At 46.6% G+C, this 18,234-nt stretch overlaps 1 protein-coding gene across 1 annotated transcript; it reads right to left on the bottom strand.

The window, feature by feature from the left end:
- Positions 1-1,522: 1,522 nt before the first annotated feature.
- Positions 1,523-7,419, bottom strand: LOC101691077 (spermatogenesis-associated protein 31E1-like). Its single transcript, XM_045089515.1, has 5 exons — positions 7,141-7,419; positions 6,344-6,401; positions 5,746-5,806; positions 3,956-5,494; positions 1,523-3,922 (listed from the first exon to the last, which is right to left on the bottom strand). Exons 1-5 carry the CDS (start codon positions 7,336-7,338, stop codon positions 1,555-1,557), a joined length of 4,224 nt encoding a protein of 1,407 aa, XP_044945450.1. The 5' UTR covers positions 7,339-7,419; the 3' UTR covers positions 1,523-1,554.
- Positions 7,420-18,234: the final 10,815 nt, after the last annotated feature.

The following is an 18,234-nucleotide window of genomic DNA, read 5'->3' as shown; positions in this document are numbered from 1 at the left end:
TCTGGGCCACCCTCTCCTGAGCTTTCAAGGGCCTGGGGCACTGTCTGTCCTTGTACCAGCTCCCCCGGGTCCTGATTACACTGTCACTGCTGGCCCACCATGAGGACTGAGAGGCAGGACCTGGCTCCTGGGAGAAGCTGTGGCAGAGCAGGACTGCACCCACTTTGTCCCCCACCTGAGATACATTCCCACATGGGGTATCCTGACAACATGAGGACAGGGCCATGCCTGCTTCCATGGGACTTTCTAGCATGTTAGTGATGTGTAAGGGGCCCTGGAGGACAATGTTGGGCTGGGAGCAGGGCATGCCGGGGTGGGGGGGGCTCTTCCTGGACATGTCCCTTCCGGCCGGGGGTGGGACAAGCCCCATCTTGTCCTCCATCTTGTCCTCCTGCCCTTCTGGGATCCAGGGTAACCATGACCAGGAGCCAGGCCAATCCCTTGGCCTCCGAGAACCCACCAGTCCCCTGGGAGCCATCCTTGGGCCACACGTGTATGTAAAGGTCACAGACCACAGGTCTGTCCCAGGGCCCTCAGTCCTACAAGCTTATCAAATTGTGCAGAGGTTAACTTCTCTGCCTGAAGGCCTTGCTGCCTCTGGGAACCTGGCCTTCCATGTGGGAGCTCAGGTGGCTTCTGTACAACCCCAACCCCAACCCCTCCACCACTCTACCCCTGGACTTGGCAGCTGGAGTGAGGTGGAAATACTGTGGGGATAGTCCCAGGGCCTCTAACTTCTCCCCTCTGGGCCTGTAGGTGACAGTGGGACACCAAGGGTCCTCAGTCACACCAGGCATGGGGTACCCTGTCACTTGGCCTCCTTCCTGGCCTCCCACCCTAAGCACAGGGTCCCCCTGCCCACAGCCACACCCCTTCCATCCCCCAGAAGGGGAAGGTGGTGCTTGTGAGCAGGCCCTTTCAGTGGCCTGGGGCTGGGCAGGCTGGTGCCTGGGGGTCTCTGTGGCACCCCACACACCCTCAGTGCCAGGAGCGAGCTCACCCCTTGCTGCTTCAAGTGTTAAGAGGGACTGCATGGAGCTAAGATGGGATTCTCTGGAAAGAGAAAGGGTGGCCGTCCTCTTCTGCCCACAGGAAATGGGGGTGGGGGCAGGATTTCTCACCTCTGCCCTCAGGGCCAGCCTGCATCTCCCAACTATGGGCCCCACTCTGACTTAGGACTCCATATTCCTGGAGCCTGAGCAGGATTTCTGCCTCAGCAGACCCTCCCTACAGCCACACAAATTTCAGGTGGAGGAAAAGCAGGAGAGGATGGGCAGAGCAAGGTCCCACTCTGGGTCTTGTTCACCTTGTCATGGACATGGAAAGTGTGTGAGGAAAGGTTCGGGGGTGGACCCCAAGGTCACACTGACCCTCCAAGGCCCCATTCCTTCTGGAAGCCAAAGCAGGCCCTCAGGTAGAGAAAACTTTCATCCCCCAGCCACCTCCCCACCCACCGCCAAGCAGGGCACACAAAAAGTCAAGCACCACTCATGAGGAAAAAAAAAACCAAACATATTTTTGGGAATCAATAAAAATTGTGGCACAGAGAAGTCATTAGCACACAGAGGATGTGCTAATCTGAGAAAAAATGGGCTTTCTTTGCATATACTTGATTTTTTCTTGAAGGAAATCTTTCTGACCAGGAAAGATGTGTGAAGCGTTCTCTGCCTGATAGGTTGAGACATATTTTTGAAGACTGCATGTAGAATAAGGGTGAATTCGACCTGAGACACCTGTCACCAACAGCTGGTGCTGGCCGGGTCTCCCTGGGGGCCTCAGGTCCCTGGGGAGGCTTTGCCATTTGCCATTCCTGTCTCTGGTCAGCTGGCTCTTGCTAGGGCAGCTATGACCCTTGGGGGTACCTTGCTGATTGGAGGCTATCCTTCCCATCACTCTCCTCTGGTCTGTGGAGGCAAAAGTCCTGTGGGGGCAAGAATGCCTATGTACTGGGGCCTGCAACTCCTTGTGCTGATATATCTCTGAGGCCCGAATTCCTTGGTGGAGTCCCAATTTTTCCACCAGGATTTGTCCCACAGCTGTCGCGACCATCTGAGTTTCGGCAGCCCTGTTGTCCATAACCAATCTGCTTTGGACTGGCACCCAGCTCTGGGCAGGAGCCAATGCAGGCTTGCCTTTTTGAAGGGGGCCTTCCAGTCCTTTGCTTTTTTTATTGGGATTAAGGCACTGCAGAAAATTTTTCATCCTTTGTCTAAAGTGGCTTTCCGGAAAAACATGTCCCTTTTCTGGTGGCATGAGCCGGAGGTATTTGCTCCCAAGGCTCTCTCCTGATCCTCTGACCTGGGGAGGGTGGCCTGTCTCGCTAGCTTGGGAAGCCCTGATTGCCAACGGTTCTGCACACCTGTCTTCGTTCTCTTCTGGTTTGGGTCTCTTCTGGTCCTTCCCCTCATCAGTGGTCTCACTGTTGCTCTGGCTGTCACTTGGGTCCTCAACCTTTGGTCCACAGGGCTCTTGCTGCCTCTCACTGCTCGATCCACTTGAGCTAAGGTTATATGACACTGGGGAAGCTGGTGTCTCTCCACTGGTACATTCCATTTGGGAACAGGAGGGTGACTCTTGAGTGGTCAAGCTGTCTGCAGCAAGGACAGCATTAGTGTGAGAGTCTGGCAGCACATTGGTGCCCCTGTCTTCAACAAGCACACAAGTGGTAAAGTCTGGAAGGAGGATGTCACTGGGAGAATCTTGAGGAAGTACACCAGTGGTATGGCCTTCAGGCTGGTTCTCTGACTCTATCTTCTCTTGGAGCTCAATCTTACTAACCTTTGTTTTAAGGCTTACCTCCTCTGGATCTTGAGCAACCAACACTGTAGTTGGTGAGGGGCTTTTCCTAGCATCTGGATATCCTGATCTCCTCAGATCCACATAAATGGCTGGTTTGTTGGCCAGCCCACTGGGACTTAAGACAACTTTCCAAGCAGGGGCCTTCTTGGCCTCCATCACCTCTGTGGCCCCTTCGGACCTTGGAGTTTGGGACCTGAGCTTCATCTTCAGTGTTGCTACCATGTCTGGTGAGGCCTGACCCCCACTCTCCTCTCTTAGTTCATTCCTGGCCATTGCTAAACTTGGACTTGGCTCCAGATTGTCTTCCCTGGCCCCCATAACAGTCTTGTTGTGCAGGGTTCTGTTTGGGAGGCTGAGAATGGAGGCTTGAGAAAGTGATCTGCCCTCCTGTTTTGATAAAGACGTCTCTGAGGACTGATGGCCATCACCAGGTGAAGTCCCTCCCAGGGCCTGCTGGATTTGCTCACATATGGGTGAGGGAACAGGCAGGGGACTCCTTGAAGTGGAATCAGACTTTTCAGTTATACCCTTCTCTCCTGGATGGGGCTGAGGTGGTTTCCCCAAGAACTTATAAAATTTGGCTTTTGAGGGGGCCCCAGGTACAAAGGTGGATGAGCATGGAAAGGATGACTGGGGAAAGGGCAAGTGTTGGGCTTCATGTAGTTTGAGATCTATGGGCTCAACAGTTTGGAGAGGTAGGTCCCACTTACGCCTCACTCGAAAACTTATGATGTGTGTTTCCAGCTTCTGCTGAGTGTTAGGACAAAGGAAGGACAGCTCATGAGAGGTGTTTATGCAGGGCTTCCCATCCTTCAAGGGTGCTCGATTTCTGATAGCCATGGGGGGTTGGGACTTGGGAAAATCATGGCTGGTCATAAACCAGGATCGACGCACAGTCACAGGGATCAGACCTTTACTGATCTGTCCCAACTTCCTGTGCAAATGAACATTTAGAGTTTTTTCTAGATAATTCTTATCTGGGCTCTTGGCTAAGTATTTTTCTGGATCACCCTCCAAGGTCCTCATCAAGGGTTTTCCAAACTCCTTCTCAGAGTTGGTTCCCAGAACCTTCACTGGGTACCTAGCTGAGATCCTGGAGAGACCTGTTGGCATCCTCTTCAGACATTGTCATAGACCCTTACCAAAGTTCTTCTCTAGTTGGAATCTTGCTTGATACTTCCTGTGGTATCTGGACCTGGTCCTCAATGTAGCTTGGCTGCTTTTGCCTTTAAACACAAAGGGCCTTGAGAGCCGCTGCTCTCTCTGTGCCTGACTCACCCCCAGGGATTCATCCTGAGGCCACCTCAGTTCCAGAGACAGCTGAACCTTGTGGGGCAAGCTGTTTTGCTGTTTATCCCTGCTGAGCTTCTTCTGAAGCTGTGGCTTCTGGATATTAAAGATGACAAAGTCCCCTTGAAAGGTGGAACTTGATCTGTCGGCCCGGGAGGCCTGGTGGTCCTCCAGAAGCTTGGGAGGGACTTGGCTAAAGAATTTTGGAGATCTTTTCTCCATAGTGGGTGAAGTCTTCCCTATTCCTTGTTGCTTTGGCAACAAGGGCCACTCCAGATGTTGCATTTTAGTTGGGATGAAGAATTGTATCTTTTTCTGGGATGTAGCACAAGATACCCCACTGGTCCTCCTCTGGGATGGGAGAGAATGTGGTCTTATTGGGACAGAGGGTGCAAGGGGGACCTGGGGCTGGGGCAAGGTTAGCGTTGAGGGTTGGGTTTGGTTCCCACGGTGGAGCAATGGTGGGGCATGGGAAAACTGTGAAGATATTTGATCCTGTTTTAAAACTGGCAAGCAATTAGAGGTCCCATTGAATAAAACAGAGGGAGACTGTAGTGGAGAAGAGTGAGTAGAGAACAAGGCAGTGGCCACCAGTGACTCACTGTGTAGAGAGGGGAGACCCCAGAAGAGCTGGTTGTGTTTCCATTGCAAGTGGTCTTCCAAGACCTTGGGAGATGAGAATGACTGAGATTGGGCCAGTGGCTCTGCTTTGTTTTTCATGTTCCAGAAGGTTGGCGGGGTGGTGGGGTTTTTCTCAGCACCCAGCAGCTTCCACAGAGTCCCCCAGAAGCTCACGTGGTTGTCTGGGCACCACTGTTTGAAAACTGACCCAACCTTTTTTTTCTCCTTCCAACACTTCAGTTCTACCCTTTTGCTGATTAGTAGTTCAAGGAGCTTCTGGACATCCGGATTGACAAACGAAGTGTTATGAGTCTCTATCTGCCTGTTGGTAAGGCCACCCCAGAACGAGGCATCTGATGGGTGGCAGGACACGTGTTCTTGCTGGCACTTGTGCTGTAATGTGCTAGGCAAAAACAAGGACTTGGTACTTTCCCACCACCAGGAAAAGGATAAAATGGGGTAGCTGGCATGGCCAAGACCTGAGATGGCTGGAATGAGAGAGGCCCAGTAGGAATTACCTGGAAGAAAGTTCTTTCTCACTGTGTCTGGTAGGATTTTTTTTAAGTTAGTTTGCTCTTCTTGAGGTCTCACTGGCAGGGTGGAGGCCAGAGGCCGAGGGGGCCCTGTCATCGGAGCACGAGCAGGTGATGAGTCCATGGCAGGAGCAGAGTCTTCCACAGGCTCCCTGCATGGCTGATTGGCTCCAGCTTGGTGCACCTGCCCAGGGGCTGCTTGCCGTAAGGACTGGTGAAAGCCCGCCTGGTCAGAGAGCCTTTCCAGGTGGCTGTGGGAGACAGGAGGTGTGAGCTGTCCCTGCAGCAGCCTGGGGCTGGGAGGGGACCCCAGGGCCCCCCATGCCCCACACCCACATCACAATGCTTCCGCTGTTTCTCAGCCTGGGGCTTTGGTCACAATCTGTCCCATGGCTCCTCCCAGCCTCCCCAAACAGCCCCAGAGGCCATTCCCTGCAGCCCTGGGGGTCAGACCATAGACTCAGGGAGGCCCACCCTGGGGAGAAGGGGACAGATTCTTTACCTTTGCAGAAGGGAGACTAAACTGTGGACCTCTTCCAGATCGTGCAGGCAATTTCTGCAAGCTGGAAACAGGAGACTGGGTTACAGGGGAAGGTGGGGGCCCAGGGGTCTTACAGGAGACTGGATACCATGTCCCTTTAGGGGAGACATTTGGGGGGTTGGACTTGGAAGTCCCAAACAGCACTGTCCAAGGCCACATGCCCACACAGTGATTACAGGGTTCATTTTGGGGATTTCTGTCTTTTCCAAATTGTTTTCTCACTCATGACCTTGCTGGGGGAGGAAGGACTGCATGGCTTCACAGAGGAATCTGAGCTGAGTTGAACAGTTTGTCCACAGTGGAAGCAGGAGGTCCTTCCCCCAGTCCAGGCCCTGGGGCCCCTGCCGGGCAACACCCATTTCCAGCCCCTCAGGGCTTTGTTCTGGGGCAAAATCTGGGAAGCCTCTGGGTTGTGATCTCCCTCCCAGGAGCCCCCAACCCACCACCCAGGGCTCTGTTTCCTGGGGCTCTGGCCCTGGTGTCCTGGAGATGGTGGGGCTGGGTCTCAGATCGGGGGAACAGTGTAACTGGGGCATGCAGGGGAGTGGTGGATGCTCACCTTTCAGAGTCTGGCTTTTCTGGCTTCTGTTGCCCCTTCTCCATGGCTCTGCTCGGTACTGAGATAAGAGAATACAGGGAGGCTGGGACCCCCGCCCCAGCAGCAGGTGCTCATTGCTCATGAGTAGTGTGACTTCCTACATTTAACTAAGGGGGGTGGACTGTGATTTTCTTTAGTTTTACTCATTTCCTTTTCAAAATGGATACAAATATTTCCAGTTTTCCTTCTTTGAAGAATGTACAGAAGGATAGTCTATGTAAGAAGTTTGCCACTGTTCCTCTGCTCAAGAAACACACACAATACCAGACCTGGTGGCACAGCTGGACTTTTTCACATAGGACCCCACTTTCCAAGGCCAGAGCCCCACTCTAGCTGCTGCTTGGGACCTCTTGGGCTCAGTACTGCCCTCAATCAGCCTTGAAGGGGGAACATTCACCTGAAATACCTGTCCTGGGATGGCGGCTGGTTACCTGGTGCTCAGGGGCCTGACCTCCGCTAGAGAGGCAGCTTTTAGCCTCTGGTCCTCGGCCATCAGTCACTGTGTTTGGGACGCTGTCCTGGACCCCTCCACCACACCTGGACTCTGGCCTGAGATCTTCGGGGAGAAATCCTCATGTCCCTCTAACCCCTGCCGAGTCTGGCTTGTCCTGGATGGATGGTGGTCTACTCTCTCCTGAGAATACCTGTTCTATTCTTTCCCATTTCAGGAGTCTCTCCAGTGACTCAGAAAAGTGGAAAGAATAATAGAAAAGAAGATAGAATCACACTTTGCTGGGTCTGGGCTGAGGGTTCCTTACCTTCCTGCTCTTCTTTTGTTTGTTGCCTTGTGGTGAGGATGGATCAGGCTGGAAGTAGGAAAGAAAGAAGGCAAAGAGCCCCAGCCCACATACCAAGGCAAAGATGGCATTAACTGCCCAGATAGTGGGGCTGGAGCTCAGCCAATTATCAATAAAGAATTCCTGAGGGAAAAGATAATTCCCCATCTCTTTCCTCATCAGACATTAGTGTCTGCTCGCACTGTTGCCCTCGGGCAACTGAGCCCTGAGAGTGACCAATCGCACTGCTGCCCTCAGGCAACTGAGCCTGGGTGTGGAGGTGCAGACACAAGCCCCACGACCACATCACAGAGCTATTGTCTGGTCACAAAGGGCTCCTGAGGGAGGGGGAGGGGACAGAAGAGAAGCAACCCCTCCCCCATCCTGCGGCTCCATCCCCCCACCCTCCCAGGCCTCCAAGTTCCTCCCTTCAGCAGACATCAATCTCTTCTCTGTATCTATGAATCTGAGGGTTTTGTTTGTTTGTTTGTTTGTTTTTCAATTCTACATACAAGTGATACCATATGGTATTTGTCTTTCTCTTATTTTATTTAACACAGTATTCTCAAGGTTCTCCATGTTACCACGACCATCACCATTTCATTATTTTTTTATGCTGAATAGTATTGATGTGTGTAATGTCTTTATCCATTCACCCCAGTATACATGATTCATTTAAGATTGATGTTTTCTTATTGACTTTCTGTGTGGATGACTTTTCCATTGTTGTAAACTGTTGAAGTTCTATACTGTGGGGAACCACTTGTTTAATGGTTTTGATGTCACGACCTTTTTAAAATATAAATCTGTTAACTAATTATTGTAGTTTTAGTTAAATATACTATTTTTGTCTTCACTCTAGCTTTATAAGTGATTTACCCACTACCTCTGCTGTACATACACTATGTTGCGTTTACCTTTAAGATTATTTTTATGTATTTTCTTGTTAATTATGTCATTTCTTTTTAGTTTAAATAAGTCCCTTCAACATCTCTTATAAGGCCAGTTTAGTGGTAATAAAATCCTTTACTTTATTTAGATAATTCTTTATCTCCCTATTAACTCCGAATGACAACCTTGCTGGGTAGAGCATTCTTGGTTGCATGTTTTTCTTTTTGCACCCTGGAAAAAAAGGCAGGTTGCAGTCAGCCAGCATTTTTTTTCTTGTTTTTAAAAACTTATTTTGTGAGGGCCTGTATGAGGGCCTGGTTAGCCAGAGGAACTTACTTGCAAACCCCGGATATAGGGATGGGCCAGGCTGGATGGAGACATCCAATCAGTGGGGCTTGCATATATTTACTGTGGTGAATTGAAATTCAATTGGTCACCCATATTGCCCACTGAGCGTGACTGTGCAGTTTTCCCTGTGTGTTGCAATCTCATTGACTGCCTGTGTGTGGACCGAGCTCAACCACCTCTATAAAGGTTAGTCTGTGAGGCTGGGTTTGGGGGGAGTAGTAGTAGTCATTGGGGTAGTCATTGGGGTAGTCGTTGGGGTAGTCATTGGCCTCGTCAGGGTCGTCATCCAGGGAGTGTCGTCGTCCGGGGAGCGGCCTTGTCGGGGTCATCATTGTCGCCTCTTTGTAAGAGATGGCCCCTACCGGTCAGTTTGGTTTCTGATGCTTGCCATGAAGAAGACATGCAAAGACTTTGCCATGCTTGACTTTTGCTTTGCATCAGTCTTGTTCCTTTGATCACAGACCCTAACAGTTTGTTTGGAAGAGGGATGAAAGTGAGAGAAACTGAAGCAGACTGAGCAGGGAGCCGAAGGTGGGGCTCGATCATGAGCCTGAGCAGAAACCTGAGATCATGACCTGAGCAGAAACCAAAAGTTAGACACTTAACCAATTGTGCTACTGAGGTGCCTCCCTCAGTACTCTGAATACGTCACACTGCTCTCTTCTGGCCTGTGAAATGTGTGCTGAGTAATCTGCTGGTAGCCTACTGGGTACACTTCCCTACACATAATAAATGGCTGTTCTGCTGCTGCTTTTTATAATTATTTTTTGACACTCAAATTATAATGTGACTTGGTGTTGGGCTCTTTGAGGTGTTTTTTTACTTGTTTGTTTGTTCTTTTGATTTGAATATCCAAGTGTGGTATTTTCTTCCCCAGATTAGGAAAGTTTTCACCCATGATTTTTTCAAATAAGTTTTCTGCACCTTTCTGTTTCTCCTCTCCCTTTAGGACCTCTTTAATTTGAGTGTTATCCCGCTTGATGTCACATTAAGTTTCTTAACTTATCTTTAACATTTTGAATTCATTTTTCTTTTTGTTGTTCTGTTGGGCAGCTTTGTGTTTCACCTCAGAGACTCTATCTGAGGTTAGACTGTTTCACCCAGTCTCATGCTGAACACCTTTAGTGTAGTTTTCGGTTTAATTATTGTATTCTTCATCTGTCACTTCTGGTTGATTCTTTTGCACACTTCCTGTTGCTGGTGAAGTTCTCCCCGTGCTCCTTCATTCTTGCTCCTTCATTCTTCCTCCAAGTTCCATGGGCATCTTTATGACTATCAAATTGAGTTCATTACATGTAGAGTACTTATCTCCATATCATTAACGTTTTTCTGAAGTTTTGTCTTATTCTCTCATTTGGAACGTAATTCTATTTCCTCATTTTGCTTGACTTCCTGTGTTTCTATATATTTGGCAAAACAACTACTTCTTCCAGTGATGAAAAGTTGCCATGTGTGGGAGATGAACTTTCTTGCTTACCCTTGTCCTGGTTCTTAGTTGTCTCCTAACCTTTGTGATTGTCTAAACAGTATGATTTATTTCTGATCTGTCCCTAAGACCTGTCAGTGTTCCAAGGAGAAGAATCTAATCTAACACTTCATCTTAGGCTGATTGGAAGTCAGACTCTCAGGCAGAAGCTTTTAAAGTGTGCAAATATATAAAGTCTTGTGGGGTGACAATTGCAATCCCAGTTGGACTCCAGATTTGGAGATCTGGAGGTGTCTCTGGTGACAGTTTCAAAAATCAGGGCTCCATATAAGTGTATAAGCTCCTTTCTGGGATGTTTGGTAGAGCTGTATTGAGGCAAAGGGTTGAGCAAGGATGGTTTCTCTCTGCTTACATTCCCTGGGGGCACCTCTGTGGCCTCTAGATGTCTGGGAGACATGAAGCTTGTCCCTCAGGTTGAAGCTCCAGGGTAAGTAAAAAGGCTTTTTTCACAGGAAGACAGGAGTTGTGTTTTGGCCTGCTGTCTATTCAGTGTCCTGGGGGTACTGGTCTGCCAAGAAGTGTCTTTGCATTTGTTATAGTTCCCTGGAGCTCAGGAATGCCAGCCCCCTTGACCACCAAAGCTAAACAAATAAGGGGCATCCTCTGTGCAGTTTTCACATGCCTACTGGCTTTAGCAGGGAAGCTGGTACAAGCAGGGGTTAAGGCACGCCCTCTGGCTTCAGAATGAGAACAGGAAAATGCCTTGACTGCATGCACTCATCAATTTCAGCTGTGCTGCAAGAGAGTGCCCTATCCCAGGCCTGAGGTTGGGGGCAGGGGAATGCCTGACTGTTCACACTAGTCTGCCCTTGCAGGAGTGAAGAATTGGTGCTACCACCCACTCTCTCTAGCCTCAGCATGGTGGTGGGACCATGCTGTGACTACGAGCCCTCACCCTTCTTGTGAGGCAACAGGAAGGTGCTGTGTCACAGTGTGCATACCTCGGCTAGCATGGTAGGTAGAGAACACACAAATGGTGTCTTCCAGAGCCTTTGTCTCCAGAGAGACCTCTGACTCTCCCCTGCCCCTCAGGCAGATGTCCTCAGATGAACAAATGAATTTTCTTGCCATACAGCCTAGGCACTTTAAAAGGGGGTGGTGAACTGTAAGGGCCTGGTTGGCCAGGGGGAGCCATTTTGTTGCAGTGAACTTAGCTTGACCCTATGCTGTGAACTTAGATTGACCCTGCCCCTCCCAGAGGAACTTATTTGCAAAGCCTAGATACAAGGGCAGGTCAGGCCAGATGAAGACATCCAATCAGTGGGGTGTGCATATATCCACTGAGGTGAGCTTAAATCCCACTGGCCACCTGTGTGTGGGCGGGGCTCAACCACCTCTATAAAGATTAGTCTGTGAGGCTGAGGCTGGGGAGGAGTAGAAGAGCTGTCCGAAACGTAGAAGATCCGTCAGAGGAGTAGAAGAGTCATTGGAAGAGTAGAAGAGCCGTTGGAGGAGTAGAAGAGCCGTCAGAGCTCTTGTAAGAGCTATAAGAGCCATCAGAGCTGTCAAGCCGTCATAGCTCTTGTCAGAGCTGTCAGAGCCATCAGAGCCGTGAGAGCCATGAGAGCTGCCAGCGGCCCTGCCGCCCCGAGCCATGGCCTCAGGGAGCGGCTTCGCAGAAGCAGCCCCTGTCCAGGGAGTGGCCCTGTCTGGGGAGCAGCTTCGTCCAGAGCGGCCACATTGGGAGCGGCCTTGCCGGGGTCATCGTCATCACCTTTCTGTAAGAGACACTCTTGACCGGTCAGTTTGATTCTTGATGCTTGGCATGAAATAAAGCTTTGCTTGACCTTCGCTTTGTATCAGTCTCGTTCATTTGATCACAGACCCCAACATAACCATAAAAGTCTATGGACTCTGAAAAATAACCTGAGGGTCTTGAAGTTGCGGGGGTTGGGAGGTTGGGGGAACAAGGTGGTGGGTATTAGGGAGGGCACATATTGCATGGAAAACTGGGTGTGGTGCAAAAACAATGAATACTGTTACATTGAAAGGAAATTTAAAAAATAATTTTTCCACATAAAAAAAAAAAAAAGTGGTGCTTTTGAACAGGATCCCAGGATGAGTGAGACCAAACATGAGCTCTTTAGAAGGAGAACCTCAGTTTCCTATAGTACTTTGGATCCTTCATCTCCCTTGGTTTTCTAAGCTAGGCATCTCTGGGGAACTCATCTCTCTGGTGCAGATCTCAAGGGTTGGACTGCCTGATATGAGGTACCAACTCCTCACTTTTCCAGAGGAAGCACCAGACTGATAAGACCCCTCTCTATTGTGTGCTGGGCTCTGGAGCTTGAGTTTTTTGTGAAGACCACATCTCTGCCTCTCCAACCTGTCTCAATGACATTCTTTTATCCATTGATTGTCATCCAGATTTCATATCTTTTTCACAGGGGAATGATCCATATGTAGCTGTAGATTTGATGTGTTTATGTTTATGGGAGATCAGGATCTTCCTTTGTCGCCATCTTGAATCCCTTTCCAGAATAAATTTTGATAGTGTTTTATCAGATAAGATAGTCCCTTTCCATACTACTTTCTCAGCATCTAACAGGTGTATTATGTAATGAATTTTTCCTTAAGTAATTGCTCAAATCTATGAAATGGTATTAGTTTTACTCTTCCTGACCTGTTCTGACCTTTAAACTCTCTGAGTTCTAAACCCATGCTGCATTTCTTTCTAAGATCCTCGGAGGTGTACCCATTTTAAAAACCTTTATTTATATTATTATTATTATTATTATTACCGTTGACATTTACTTTTATGTCTCAGCACAGGCACTGATTGATGGGGGTGTTGTATGAATGTCCTCCCTGCTTGTTAACTACACTTTATAAGAGTAATGTAAATATTCTCTTTTTGATAATTTACTGTATTCTCTCCTGAGGACAAAGTTGGGAATGAGTCTAATGCTGTAAGGCCAAAGAGCATGATTAATAGTATGGATAGTAAACAAGCCAATTCATGGGCTTTGTGTGAATAATGGGTTTAGTAGGTGAGGGACAAGTGACATGAAGGGAGAGAACTGAAGTGACAGGAAGAAATAATCTATTTTTATCTTCTCTAATGGCACCAGCCTGGATCAAAAAATTTTAGAGCACACAGAACCAGTGATTCAGAACTCATATTGTAATTATACATCCATTATTTTCATGTGAGCTCTTGGATCATGATTTATCAGAGATTTTTTTGAGACATTTTTATGGATAAATGTTTTTGACACATATCAGTCTAATAAATGACTTCAGAGACATAGGGAGCTGGAAAGAGTATTGTTGGAAATTAGCTACTTTTTGTGAACCCAGCAGAGAACTGATGTCACAGGAAGAAGAAGCAGCATGAAAACTGGAGTGTGACAGGCACTCACTGGGAGAAGTAAGAACACAGCATTATACAGGGCAGACACAGACTGAAGAAGTTATAAGCTCAAAGATGAAACCAGGAAATTTTAACAAATTGAGCAAAGACACAAACAAGCACATGGTGGATCAAAATTCAAAGAATAAAATAAATTCCCATGAGTCCATATGAAAAAATAAATAACAGAAAAATTATTCATGATATAGATACAGATATTCCTGCCACCAAGAGATAGAGTTTAATTCCCTTCCCCTTAACATGGATGGAACTAGAGCGTATCATGCTTAGCGAAATAAGTCAAGCAGAGAAAGACAACTATCATATGATCTCCCTGATATGAGGAAGTGGTGATGCAACATGGGGGCTTAAGTGGGTACGAGAAGAATAAATGAAAGAAGATGGGATTGGGAGGGAGACAAACCATAAGTGACTCTTAATCTCACAAAACAAACTGAGGGTTGCTGGGGGGAGGGGGTTTGGGATAAGGGGGTGGTATTATGGACATTGGGGAGGGTATGTGTTTTGGTGAGTGCTGTGAAGTGTGTAAACCGGTGATTCACAGACCTGTACCCCTGGGGATAAAAATATATGTTTATAAAAAATAAAAAATTATATTAAAAAAAATAAAATAAATAAAAATAAAATTAATTCCCTTCCCCTTGAGTGTGCACTGAATTTAGTTATTGGCTTCTAGCTGATAGAGATTTGAGGGGAAAAAGTGTAACTTTTCAGCAGAGAAATCTGGTAGGTGCCATCTAATTCCCATGATCAAGCTAACATCCCCAGTGATTAGTCAAGCTTCTGTCATGTATGTCCTGATATGATGCATAAAAAGGGGACTCACATTTGTGCTGTATTTTCCCCAAAACATAACCCCAGCCTAACTAATAGAAAACATCAGAAAAATCCAAAATGAGAGAACTTCAAATGTGAAAAGGAAGAAAGGGCTGTGGGAGTATCACAGGTTGAGGATGACTAAGTAGATACATAACTAAATTCAATGTGTTATCCTTATTTGGATTCTGGGAGAGACAAAGGACACTAGTGGAAGGCACTGGTGAAATAAGAATAAAATCTGTAGTTAACAAATAACAAATAAAATCTGTAGTTAATAAATCTGATGTTCACTGCACAGTATTACAGATATAACATGGTTGTATAACATGTCGACAGCAAGGGAAGCAACTTCCAGAAGTCATCACTATTAGCCTTAAAATAAAAATCAGGGCGAATTGGAAATCAGTAGCTTTTCTTGGGCTCCTCAGAGAACCAAGGCTTCAAGACTAGTTGCCATCCTGAAATTTAGAGAGGCAGACATAGCCAGAGAGACAGGAGCTGATCCTGTGACTGCCTCCTGAGGACTGTAGCAAGCACACTGAAGCCACAGACATGTGGGGAGACTTACGTGATACTTTTCACAAATAGCTGGAGGCTGGGTGTGATTCATTGGGAAAATCCTGGGGGCCACCATTTTGGGACCTTCTCCATCAGGACCCCCATAGGTTCTCATAGTGAGGATGGAGAACGGTGCCCTTGTGGCTTTGGAGGGGGGTGAATGAGAGGAGGAGGTAGTTGGGGCATAGGAATTATTTGGAAATATGTCCAGATCTTTCTATAGAACAGAAGTGTGCTCTCCAGGAGAAAGAACCTGGCCTGAATGCAATTCTGAAATCTTATACCATTGTACCATGTAAAAATTAGAGACAAAAAGCATATAGAATTAAAATTATGCTTAGTAATTAAGTTTCAGTATTTTCTCTTCTTTATAAGTGACTGGATATCTAAAGAAAACTATTAACTCAGGTTAGCATAAGTTTAAGGTTTTAAGTTATGTAAAGAACTTGGAAACTATTTTTTATACTACAAATCGTAAGTACTGTTTAAATAAGGTTGGTCAGAAGAAGGTTCAATTTGGTTAAGGAAAAATTCACATTTTTGATAGTCTGAAACAGCTGTAGCCACAGGCGGGTTTATTTAATCAGGAAACCTTTGTAAGTTTGGGAAGAATATACCCAAATGGAATAGAAATGTATGATGCTCGGAATGCCACTGTTTCAACCAACAATATCAAACTAGTCCTGACTGCTAAAGACCTACCCAAATTATGGAAACTTGAATTTTGAAAATCCTTGAGTCAGTTTGTATAAGAATATTTTTAAAGCATATGAAAGTATTAAAAGCTAAATTTCCCAAATTTCTGGGAATTTTAGAACTGTTCAATCTGTACGTGTTTATTTATCATTACAGCAATTAAAATAGAAGTCCTTTTAAGGAATTTTTGGTGTAATGTTGTAATACCATCCAAAGGTAGGAAACTATTACATATGTGTAGACACAAAAACATCCAGACAGACATAAATAAAGAGCTTTAATTCTAAAACTTCTGCATGCATCAGACAAAAGCCCATAAATGAGAACACAGAAATGCCTATTTCTGGTTGTGCAGAAGAGCTAGTTATCACCATTACCACCAATATTTGTGGAGAAGATCTTTGGGCTAATGTGTAGTTTTATGAAGGCTGTGGGCTAAATTTTGGGTGAAAGACCAAAAAGAGACCCAGTGGCTGGTTTGGGTATCTCCAAAACCCATCCAACTGGTGAAGCCTCCTGCCTCATCCTTCCAAGAAGCTTCTCAGCCTCAGGTGTTAGCAGCTGCAGTGTGTTGGGTCCATTAAGCTTCTGTCTCTACAGAAGGTCGAGCAGAGGACATGCGTGGTGGTAGAGGAGGAGTCTCCTTGGAAAGTGGCTGTCTTAGTGTATTTGTCAGTCAGGGAGTTTCCTTGGCTTTGGTGGGTCGGCTTTGATTTTGGAAGTAGCTAATTATTTATGTGGAGCCTTCTAATAGTGACTTGGGCTCTATTTTTAGTGGGTCTTTTTGCAACTGTCATTGAACACCCTTTATTTCTATTAAAGGGTGCTGAGCGGCCTTGACAGGAGCAAAGGTAGGTCAAGGTATCAGTGAGAGCCATTCAGGACAAAGGTAGCTAGGCATGAGTCATGGGCCTGGAGGGGGGCCATCAGGAGAGCCAACAATACTAATGTTCTGACTGGAAAGTTATTCTCTTTCCAGAAGGTTTATGGTGGCCATGGGACTAAGCAGGCGACCATGCTGGGTAGTGAGAGGTTCTAGTAAGACAGAAAGAGGTTTGGGTGAAGGAATGTCACGTCGTGGGCATCACAGACGCATGTTACTTCTAGGGTTCTCTGCTCTTCCCACCTACACGGCCTCTGTTAGACAAACTTCCTGTAGGGATTCGTAATTTTCTTCTCCCACACAGATGGCCAGCCTAACACAAGGTTACCCTTCCTCACTAATTAACGATTCTTCTCCACTAGCTTCTACTCTGTGTAAGTGAGCCATTCCACTCCCTTCCAATTGTAAAGTAGATACACTGAACATTGCAAACAAAGGGGGGAAGGGAAGAACCAGTATCTTGGTTAAGCTTGGCCTCTTTTGTCTGAATCCCATTTTTGTGTCCTTATGCTTTAATGGGTTGTGTGGTTAGTAGGAATAAGCTAATGAAGCAGATGAGTCAGAGAGGTCTGAATGTCACATAATGAACAATGCAGGAGGCCTGGCTTCCACAATCATTCTAGACCCACGTGAGTGGTTTGGGACCACTGGGTCAGGGATAGCAATCATTTTATGTGAAGTCCAAATAAATAATGAGTATGTGCTCATGCAGAAGAAAATCTTAGGGCAAACCAACTCTGAGTGCTGAGGATAGGAACACGAAAGGGGATCACTGTGCTTATAGACAAATAGAGAACTGAAGCTATAGGGTACTAACAGATGTCTCTACATCAGTTTAATTTGTAAATTTAAAAAATGTGTTCCTTAATTTGTTTGTAAACAACACAAAGTTCTAAAAAATAATACCTTGCAATACGTGCACTGGGTGTGGTGCAAAAACAATGAATACTGTTACACTGAAAAGAAATTTAAAAAAAAATCCCTTGAGCCAGGCAAATAATCCTCATTTCATTTCGTTGTCATTAAGAACACCAGTGAGATGCTCTTGGATGTCATAGCTGGTAGGCCTGCATGTAGTTTAGGAGCCCGAAGCATTCGTGGTATTTCATTGTTATGCAGACGTTAAAGACTGTGATCTTCTTCATATGGTGAGTTTAATAGGTTTATATTTCTTAGTGAGGCAGCTATGGAGATACATTTTTCAGCTCTCCCTTTCAAAAGAACCTGTTGTGAGGGGCATGGGAAAGTGACAGCCTCCAGCCTCCATACCTCTGGTACTTTTGGGCTCCCACTCACCTCCATCCTGGGGCCATATTCTCCCAAAACTCCTCTCAGCCAATGACTGGATGGTGGAGTGGGGCTCTCCTGGCCTGATGTGGGGTCTCCCTAGAGGGTGCCTTTACTCTGGACTCTGCATCAGCCTGGCTGAAACTGTCTCTGAACTGCAGTCAAGTTCGAAGCTCTGCTTGCCCAATCCTGCCTCATCCTGTCTCCTCGATCGTCAGACCTGCATCGAAGTAAGAATGCTTTCCACTCCTACTCCTGCTTCCTCATTCTCTGCAGGCATCTCCTTGGCAAATCACTCATGTGACTGATTCCATCCCGGCATCTGTTCCCAAGAGAATGCAAAGTGACTAAGAAAAACTAGAAAGGTTCCCCATTGGGCTTTTCTGGACTCCACTGATATTAAAGGTGGGTCCTTTTCCAGGAGTGAATGGTGACACTCAGCTCAACTCAACATTCAAGGCAGGAAAGCAAGGACTGGTTTTCACTTCAGATAGTGAATGACCCATTGCAGCTACATATAATGGACCTTGGGAACAATAAGCGGCATCTCCAGTGGGCCAGAAATACTTCGTCTAGATTTAACACAGGTGAGTCATGCAGATCTTAAATATGACAGACTATATATATTTCTCCAAACGTAGAAAGCTCTTAATGATTCTTTTAAGCTTAAAACTTTTCATGATTCATGCCAGATTAATTCTTCTCAAGGATTTTAAAAATCTGTTTTTATGTGTG

The sequence above is a fragment of the Mustela putorius genome, unplaced genomic scaffold (assembly GCF_011764305.1).
Source record: "Mustela putorius furo isolate JIRA1106 unplaced genomic scaffold, ASM1176430v1.1 tig00003845_pilon_pilon_pilon, whole genome shotgun sequence".
NCBI classification, from domain to species: domain Eukaryota; kingdom Metazoa; phylum Chordata; class Mammalia; order Carnivora; family Mustelidae; genus Mustela; species Mustela putorius.
The sequence above is the reverse complement of the archived record's forward strand: the minus strand, read 5'-3'. Positions and strand labels throughout refer to the sequence as shown.